Source organism: Passer montanus, unplaced genomic scaffold, assembly GCF_014805655.1.
Source record: "Passer montanus isolate IOZ18808 unplaced genomic scaffold, ASM1480565v1 scaffold5, whole genome shotgun sequence".
Classification (NCBI taxonomy): domain Eukaryota; kingdom Metazoa; phylum Chordata; class Aves; order Passeriformes; family Passeridae; genus Passer; species Passer montanus.
Genome location: NW_024369929.1, coordinates 16,762,238 through 16,772,237, shown reverse-complemented (window position 1 = coordinate 16,772,237; position 10,000 = coordinate 16,762,238). Strand labels below are relative to the sequence as shown.

Here is a 10,000-nt window from a genome sequence, read left to right as displayed (position 1 = left end):
GAAATGACAGGAACCAAACCCTCCCTGGGATGAAGAAATCCGATTCCTACCCAGTTGCAAGACACAGGATTTTCCTGTGCTTTATGCCCTGCAGGATTCGGTGAGTGCCCATCACAGAGATAAAACCTGAGAGGGAAGCTGGAGGTGCAGCTGAAGGTTGTTCTCAATGCTCTGTACTCACCCCGAGCTGATTTCTTGTGCTGCCTGGGGAACTCGGGGAAAGGAGCTGCTCTGGGCACAGCAGGAGGGGCTGGCAGAGCTCTCTGTGCTGCTGGAAGGATGAGCCTCCGGCCACTGAGGCTCAGGGCACCTACAAGAAATGACACTCCTGAGCAATTCCAGCTAGGAATGGAAAGGAATTCTTGGCTATGGAGAAAGAATTAAGCACAGGCAGATCCAAGTTCTGCATCAACACTACAAAAGCAGCACTTTCATTTGATTGAAAGATTCCTGTCTTTCTTTACCTTGAAGGAAGGTGAGCTGTGCCTATAAAAATTAACAAATACATGTAAGATATTGCACCAGTGCTAATTCTGATAGATGTTTGTATCTCTATAATTATATGCTTGTACAATGCAATTTAATATGCAGAATAGATGAGGATCAACTGTTGTAAAGCACAATATAATCATGCAATTACCACTAAAAACTGATTGCTAAAACAGTCCAAGCCTAGTTAAGACTGAACAATTAATAACCAGCTGTTAATCATGATAGTTTGACTGGTATTTTTAGCAGAACCTCCACCATACACACAATTCTTTGCAGCAGCAGCAGCTGAGCCCTGTGAGCTCCAAGATGTGAGCTCCAAGAGCTCAGGGTGCCGCTCAGCAGGACACACTCCACACCCTCCACGTGGAGCAAGCAGCCCAAGCTCATCCCCACCCTCTGCAAGGTTTGAAATCACAACTCTTGGAAGCCTGCAGGAGGCAGGAAATTCAATTCCCAAACATGTGCTGCCAACAGCAGCACCCAGGGGCCTTTGGGACTCACCTTTTGGGGTGTCCTCCTCCACCAGGGGGAAGGGAGAGCCCAGGGAGTGAAAGGCAGGCAAAGCCCAAGGGCTGGTGGCTGTGGGATCCTTCCCTGACTTCTGACTGCACACCTGGGAAGAGACACAACCACCTCTGACACAGGGAAATCTGGGATGTACAGATTTACAGATTCTCTGCTCCTGCAGCAATAAATAACAAATATCATTTCTGCTGTGACTGTTTCATTAAGATTTAACAGTGCACCACTCCTTTTATTACTTGTGAACATGCTGCAGTATTGTCTACTGTTGTTACTTCAGTCATTGAAAAAAGAGTTAATTAAATTTAATTGATGTCTTGTGTACTATTTAATGAAGGAATCTCAGGAAGTTTGTATTTACACTACTCCCCTTAAAACTGAGCAGTGTTTCTTGACAGAACAGTATTAAAAAATATAAAATGCATACACAGGCAAGGAACCAGAAGGAAAAAGAAATACTTTAAAATATTAGCTTTTAATGAGTGATTAGCAAGCTTTTGGTGCAATCCAAGCCATGGCTGGGATCTTGGAGCACTGCTGTGTCCCAATTATTGAATAACAGCACCCAGCAACTTTCTAGGAAGGGAGAAGGAACTCTCAAGAGGGAAATGAGACAGACCAAAATTAATTATTCTAATCTTTCCTCCCAATTTGTCTAACAACGCTGCCCACAAGAGATAAGGGAGAGAAAATCTGTATTTTTTATCATCATATCCAGAGCAATCCCAGGCCCCCACTTCAGTTATGGCCATTCTGGAGCATTCTGTTTTCAAAATTAACTATTCTAATCTTTCCTCCCAATTTGTCTAACAACGCTGCCCACAAGAGATAAGGGAGAGAAAATCTGTAATTTTTATCATCATAGAGAACCCTCCAGAGCAATCCCAGGCCCTCACTTCAGTTATGGCCATTCTGGAGCATTCTGTTTTAAGGGATGGAGGTGGATGAACCCTCGTGTGCTGGTGTTCCAAGAAAACAGCAATAACCACAGCACAAAGGTTAACTTTATGTCTGCTGCCACCTAAGTGCCTTGATACTGAGAAAAGGGAATTACAAACCACATTTGCCTGCTCACCCTCAGCCCCAGCAGCCTGGTGAGGCCACCACAAAAAAATATAAAAGGCAAGAAATTGAATTAAACAGTGATTCCTCTTCCAGACTGTTGCTGCTGTAGCAGTGAGGCAGCACTGATTTTACTCCTGGTCAGTTTTATCCTAATTTAAATCCCAGTTATGAGGTTTTGTTATGATAAACAGCACATGAAACATATTTGTTTTCATTGTGTTCATAGAGATGTAATAAGCTGCAAGGAAAAGCAGTTCAGGTGCAGTGTGTGAGTTCAAAAGCAGCCTGGAGGCTTGGGTTGTTGTTTTTTTTTTAATTGCAGATAGATATTTAATTCTTTTTTGCTGCATCCTTTAATTTCTATAAAGTCCATGGCAGGTGTGATGTTAAAACAAAGAACAGAAATGCAATTTAACCTCTCATTTACACTGCCCAGTGCCATCACTCAGTAGGACAGGAACAGAGTGGGGCCACAGAGCTGATCCAAAGCAGCTCCCATGAAAATTCCACCCAACCCCTTCCCTTCCAGCACCCTGACTGCTGCACTGGCTCCCTCCTGAAGAACTCAGGGAGGTACCAAAGCAAAACTGCCAACCTGCTGCCATTCTGGGAGTTATTGCCACTAAAATGAAGCCAACACAATCATAAGAAGAGCTCAGAAATAATATTAAGTACTGCAAGAGAAAGGTTTTTACTTTTAACATCACTGCTTCATCATGAGCACTTCTAAAATTCAGTTTTTCAGGGCTGGAAGGAAGCTCTTAAAGTGCAGGGCAGACCAAGGCTGACTTGCCTTAAAATATGCTTGGAGTGTGCTAAAAAACTGTTTTTTCATTTCAAGTGCTTCTGAGTGTAATTAACCTGGGACACAAGAAAAACAATTCTATTACCCTTTCTAAAGTGTTTTTCTCCTGTGGATAAACCTCTCCCACTTTATTTTTTCTTTTTGCTTCATTTTAAATAGGGCACTTGTTGGAACACCACAGGGATTTTTCTGATTAGTTCCCTATTTGTTTTCTTTTTACCTAGCAATATTTAACTAGAACATCTTTTTATTTTTGTTGGTTTTTTGGTAAATTTCTTTGTAAGTATTTTTTCCTCCAGTAAAAAAACAGAGACTGGTATTAAATACAGAGAAAAGAGGAGTATTGTGTATCAAACCAGGAACAGAGAGAGATGAGATTTGGTAAATAAATATCAGAAAATCTGAGGGTTTGATAGTGATGGGAAAAAAGGGATAGAACAGATTAATTTATCATTCCATCTATCTTCTCCAAACTGTCAGAATTGTTGTTAAGAAGTTCCTGTCAGGATTTGATGGACACAGCACTTCCCCCTATATAGGAAAAGAGGAAGAACAGCAAAATAAAATTAATGGACCTAAGGTCACTTTTCAGGATGTTCAGGAGACTCTCAGGAAAGGGCTTGGAGAAGGCAAGTGTAATTGGAAAAATCTGGAACTGCATCTTTAACACCAGATCTTGTGTTGTCCTTACCTTCTCCAAGCTCTTGGAGTAACCAGAGATGGCTCTGAACTGTCAATTTCCCACACATTTGGAAAAACCAAGCTTTGCCCCTTTGCTGACCCACTGCTGTCTAGCTCTCCCAGGAACCCAGATCCCTCAGAATTCTCCCTAACAGGTGTGAAAGAGAATGAAGGGAGAACTTTGGTGAATCCCACATCTGCTTTGTGAAACAGGCACCAGCAGCAGCACAGAAGGGAGCGAGGGAGATAATTGCTGCCTTGAACCACAACATGTTTTCCTGGTGGGCAGAGGGCCAGCTTCCAGCAGGCAGGATTTGTGGGATCAATTCCCTGCTTGGAATTCAGGGCTGAGCCTCCCTTCGTGTCCGGAGCCAGCTGCAGGCAGCAGCCCATGGCATCCCAATCAGGCAGGGAGTTTGTCAGGGAATGCTGAGCTGCACACAAACAGCTTCAGCAGCTCTGCCCGCGCCCCTGCCTGCAAAATGACACTCCAGCTCCAATTCCAGATGACAAGAACTGGATAAAAACTTAAAACAAATGGTGACCTTTCAAAAGATTAATTTGTTTACCAACAAAACGTTCTGCGTTTGTCAGGAGAGATGGGGGTGACCTTCACATTCCCATTTCCAGGTTGAGAGGATGCTGACTGCACTCATCTGTTAACTTAACTCTCTCTCACCAATTATTTCCTTTTTATTTTTAGTGACAAGAGGATTTTATTCAATCACCGTGCTGCTTATTATGATTACATGCTGAAATACAAACGCAAGGAGCTTCTTTTGATTTACTGCAGTGTGACATCAATTTGTTTAAGTCTCATCCTGCCACCACTGCCAAACTCTGCTTTGGCTGTAATTAGAGCCACACGCCTGGCTTTAAAACACAATCAGCTCTGGCCCACCAAAAGACCTGGTTTTCTTCTACAGCTCCTTCCACTCACTTGAAATGAAAGGAATTTCCCCGCTTGGCTTTATAATTTTGAAAATAAATACACTTTCAGGGATAAGCGTTAATGATTAGCAGCATGCAAATGCTGAACAAAGAATGAATAATTGAAGATATGATTAGAATGGTTGTGCTCAAACAAGTGAGCTTAAAAAAAGCCCCAGAATCACTGCCATCACCATTAGAGCTACACTAGATAAGATGCAACTCATAAAGGCTAGAAATCATCACCATATTAAATTCTACCTCATGAATAAATGAAAAGGTTCCTAAGTTTACAGTATAATATACATTTATAAGAAAACAAGGACCCAAAAGTGCCAGTATAATTCTATAACAGAACAGCAGCCCTATGAAAACAGAAGGTAGAGCTGTGAATCTTTTCTACATTGCAGCAGTGCATCAGAATTATTTTTGCAGCAATTCAGATTACTGTTCCTTTGGCTGGATACTCCATGGGAAGTATACATATTTAATAATTATCCACTCATCATTTTTCATCTCTCATCCAGATATAGGCTGCAAAAAAAGTGATGCCCAGCGTGTGTTTCAAAGAGAATTACAGCCCTCATTTTAAAATAACTACAGAACTTAGCAGAGGATGAAGCATTATTATTAGACCCAAAAAGGTCCAAAAGGGCAACAGTTAATTGTTCTTAGTTTCTATGATAAAACCCAGCATCAGCAACTTTATAATACCAAAAGAGCAAGAAAAGACATCATTTTTGGTGAAACAATGAAATCCTGACTAATAATTTTTCCAACTACTGGAATGGCAGGATAATAAAAAGTCCGGGTAGATTTGTGCTTGACCCCTCAGGTCACCTCCAACCCCGACTTTTCAACCTCACCACGCTTTCAGCCGCTCAGCCCTCGCTGAAAAGCCCTGAGTGGCGCGAGACAAGCAATTAGTTTCGAATTTAATCTGAATTTACTCGGGTGAGGGCGATTTTCCGGGTGTTTTTGGGGAGCCGCTCGCTGACCCCTGAGGGACGCGCGCGTGCGGACAGCGCCCCCTGCCGGCCGGCCCTTCCCGCGGCCGCCAAAATCCACATTTCACCCAAATTAATCTAATTTCACACCTGAAACTGCACGCAGATTCACTGGCCTTACTGCTAACAATCATATATATCATGTATCATCATACAGATCGTATAAAAGCCCTCCTTTAAGGGCTGGTAGACACCACCTTTAACAACAAACACATCACAGCAAATACCAACTGCAAAAATTTTATAGCCAAAGAAGGCAGAACATCCCAAACCACACATTGTGCCCCAAGATTCCAAAATTTCGACGAGAATAAATTAGAGAGGAAACACCTGCTTGGTTTTTAAGCCTGTCAGCTCCTCAGTAACTGTAAATATGTATCTGGGAGCCTGAGTAATTCACATTAAATGCTTGCAATTTAAATCCCCAATAAGTTTTCTGTGCTCCGTGCATGTTTCAGGGAGAGTGGTAAAACACATGGCTCTCTGCAGTCGGATAATATTCCTCTCTGTGAGTGTTTTAGAGTGGTTCTAAAAAGCTATTAGCCATGATGCTTCTTTCTAATTAGCTCTATTATCACAGGGTTAGACAAATCACCTCTTAAGTCTGGGCAGCAGCTTTCCAAAAATAATTTTTTTTATAAGTGGCAGCTCACAACTGTGCCATTCACAGATTCTCTTTATGTTGTTTAAAACCAAACACCCCAGAATCTCTCCTAGAGCACTGGGCTTGCTGCAGGATGCTTCTGTCACAAATTAAATTTTAGAAGAGCATCCCCATGTGAGACCATTGGCTGTGTGGACCACAGTGCTGTGCTAAATTTGTGAACATAATTGATTTTTTGGAGGGATGGCTGTGCCTACGTTTTTTTTTTTGGGGGGTGGGTTTGAAAGCATTCTTTGCTAAAAATATCATCTTTACATTTAACTGCTGCAGAACGATTACAGAACTGGCAGCAGAACCAAAATTTGCAGTTGCAGGAGGGAAATTTGGAAAAATCAAAACTTCATCTTGCACAATTTGAACACTCCCAGAGCAGAGAGAAGAAGAATGGGGTTTTAATTCTTCCTGCATCTTTGGGTCACATCCAGAAGTCCCCAGGCTTCAGTCTGATTTTCCTGACATTACTGACCATTCACATCCCATGTATTATCCCTATTTTTGCTGGACTGGGACATAAACCTGTTACATGTCAGATCCGTTTTCCCCAGTATTACCACTCAAAATGTTTTGATCTTTAATACCCGTGTCAAAAAGCAGGAAATTATGAGGAAATAACTTTTATGTAAATATTTTATTTAGGACTGATAAATATTAACTGTAATATTTGTATATACTGTAATATTTGTAAATAATAACTGTAATATGCAAAGCAATGTGTATAATAAACCCACAAAATATTAAAAGTTACTTACAGGAGCAGATTTTTTCTTAGCTATAAGTGGCAGCCTGGTCTCATCGTTGGGATGTTTTAAACCAGCTTTATTATCCACGTTCTCTGGGTCAAGCATAATTTTAAAATCCATTTCCACCTGCTGCTGAAATGGAGAACAGGGATAATCCTAAAATAACTGCACTGGGGCTGAAGTGTTTAGAGGCAGAAACTGGCTGTAACATGTTGTAAATTTGCAAAATGATGATAAAAAATGGTATTTTTTGACTCCACACAGAACTAGGCAAACAACAAAGTGCCTTTGTTTAGAAGGAAAACTTTGTTTAGTAAGGAGTGGAACTATTATCCAAATGGACACATCAATGCAGGCACAGAAGCTGATTATTAGTAAATGAGGAATTAAAAACCCCTGATAGTAATCAGAATTAAAACATAGTTCTTAGTGCACTCTGTGATCTGCATGGAATGAGTTTGACTATTCTGCTAATAAAAATCATGATGATTTAAATCCCAATGGACAGAAAAAGACTTTACAAGTTTCTTTGTGTTATAAGAAACACCTAAAGCATACCTATAAAATCCAGAGGGATGCCCTATGTTTTTATTACAGTAGAAGTTTCTTAAGTTAAAAATATTTTTGTGCACATTCTTTTGTATAAACATACAAATAAATCCAAGAAAATTCAATTTTTTTCAAATAAAATATGCCATAAAAAGTTCAACAATTATCAGATGTGTACTTGAACTATTGAACAACCGTGTTACTTTGTGAAAGCAGTAAAAATGCTTTAATTTATTTATCTGCACTATATATTCTCTCTTCTTTTGATGGTAATTACAAGCAGATGTATCAATGAGATGCTCATTTAGATTTGGGGTTGTAAGAACACAAGTTATTATCCAAGCCAATTACTCTTTTACCCACATGGCTGCACAGAGACAGAAAGTTCAATTTTCACCTCATCAGTGCTTTTGTGGTATTTATTTTATTACCATAACACACCGTTATGCAGGGAGGAAACTGCTGGTGCTATTAAAAAAAATAGAATTGGGGGAATTGAGCACCTTTCAATTAAAATAGAGATGATTCCCAAAGCAAACTCCTCACTCAGGCTGACAGGGAAATGATCAATGCAGGGGGAAAGTGCCACAGAGGATAACAAGAACTGGAATTATTAATAAAAAACCACCTGATAAAAGTGGCTTTGTCAGCTCGGGGGGGTGGGAAGTGCCAATTCCACCCCTGCATGGATGACACTGGAATCCTTCCCAAGTTAAGTGTTACCCTGGGCTGGGAGAAGGCTCCCATCTCAGCTGCTCCTGCTGAGGATTTTTAGCACTTTCACCACGGGGTGCTGCCAGCCCCTGACTCCAGGGCAGTCAGGGCATTGTGGGATGCACAGGACACCAGGCACTCCGTGACCTGGCCCCTGGCAGGAGCTCAGGGTGTGATTTCAGACCTGAGGGCCCTGGCACGCTCGTGGGGCTGGGATGCTGCTGCCCTGCACAGCCACGGGCTCCACGCGCGGCAGAACCAGACAGGCACCAAGAGCAGGATTCCTGCTGGAGACAGAAACAGGCACTGAGCTTCCTGAAAACCTGCCTTTCACCTGCTAAACCCACTCTGCTTTCATCCAAATGGCTGTACTTTTACCTAAATTTGCATTTAGCAAAAGTAAAATCACAGGAGTTAGCAGAGCACTGCTGCAGCCACTTAAAATTTCACTTACATTTATGTTTTTCTTAAACTTAAAATCAAAATAGGAAAAGACTAAACTAACTTTTTCTAGGTCAACACTCCCATTTGCTTTACACAATTATGTCACCTCAGTTTTTGTGTCTTGCTGCAATAAAACATCTGTTTCACTTACCACTTAGGGGGCTCTTTGGGATTTACTTCTTTATTACCAGCTGAAGAAAGAGTTAACTCTTGGCCATTTACAACACTGAAATAATTCTCAGCATATTTCTGTTAAAGGGAAAAATTATGTTTAGTCTATTACAAAGATATAATGGATATTAATTTTATTTAACTTGGTTCATTAAGCAACCAGGTCTTTGCTTGACTGAAAAGTTGATAAACTTTGTGCCTCTGTTGGACTAAAAATCTGATTTTGGCTGATCAAGATCAGTTAATTCTGATGACCCAAAAAACAGAGCCATCATTCTGAACTGTAATGTCTCATCAGTTGCTGATTGGAAAGGGATCCTGTAACATAAATAAGGGGCCCAAGTGAATTATTAACACAGACTTAAAAAATGGAATAATTTTCTGGATCTGCTCTATTTTACTTACTCTCAGCCCAAGTTCAGTCCTTTCAGGTGCTTTTCTGAGGTCACAAAAATCCACGGCTTCTGCATTTCCTTTCAAATTGTTTTTTTCCATTTTAAGTTTCTGAAGGTCTTCCTGACTCTAAAAAGCAAGTTAGGACAAAAATCATACATGCAGCCAAACCCTATGGGGTTAGGTAGGATTTAATTAAAATTAAATTATTCCAAAATAGAGGATAAAAAGATCCATGCAACTCTGCACTCTCAGGCTCTCACACTTCTGTACTACTATAATATTAATGTTATAATTTAAGTAAGAGAATACAAAGCCAAATACTTAAACTCACTGGCTGTAGAAAGGCCGGAAAAACTCAATTTTAAAACAAACCTCACACAGCAGTGACAATAAACTTCAGGACTGAGATTCTCCGCTTAAGGAACGATGTTTCCTCACACACGGCACAGGTGCTTTCACGGGGCAGGGATCTCAAAAGCCTTAAGGAGAGACACAAACTGCAGGCAGCCTGTGAGGAGAGCAGAGCCCACGGCAAACCCGAGTATTTACGTTAATCAAACAGCTCCGCGCCCCCAAACCCCGCGGTGCCCCCAGCCCGAGCCCGGCTCCCTCACGCCCCTCAGGCGGCGCCGAGCCCGCGCATCCCGCGTCCCCTCAGCCGCGCTCAGCCGAGGGACGACGCGGGGCGCTGAGGGGTAACCCGGGCTGTCCCGGCTGCTGTGCCGGGGCAGGAGGGGCCGGTCCGGGGAGGGAGGCGCGGGTCGCGGCGCTGTCCGCACGCACCGGCAGCGCCGGCCCCGCTGCGGCCATGGCGGCCCCG

General features: G+C 41.9%; 1 protein-coding gene across 2 annotated transcripts in view; it reads right to left on the bottom strand.

Annotated features, from left to right (window-relative positions):
- Positions 1–9,994, bottom strand: part of IQCH (IQ motif containing H) — a 53,275-nt gene extending 43,281 nt beyond the window's left edge. The window contains exons 1-7 of one of the 2 annotated variants that reach the window (XM_039723565.1): positions 9,553–9,994; positions 9,190–9,306; positions 8,765–8,862; positions 8,354–8,456; positions 6,916–7,038; positions 994–1,105; positions 182–310 (exon numbers count right to left, since the gene is read on the bottom strand). In XM_039723565.1, the coding sequence (XP_039579499.1) occupies positions 182–310; positions 994–1,105; positions 6,916–7,038; positions 8,354–8,456; positions 8,765–8,862; positions 9,190–9,279 (655 nt within the window). In that variant the 5' untranslated portion in view covers positions 9,280–9,306; positions 9,553–9,994. The remainder of the gene's footprint in view (positions 1–181; positions 311–993; positions 1,106–6,915; positions 7,039–8,353; positions 8,457–8,764; positions 8,863–9,189; positions 9,307–9,552) is intronic. The other variant, XM_039723564.1, reaches the window with a different exon arrangement.
- Between the last annotated feature and the right edge of the window lie 6 nt (positions 9,995–10,000).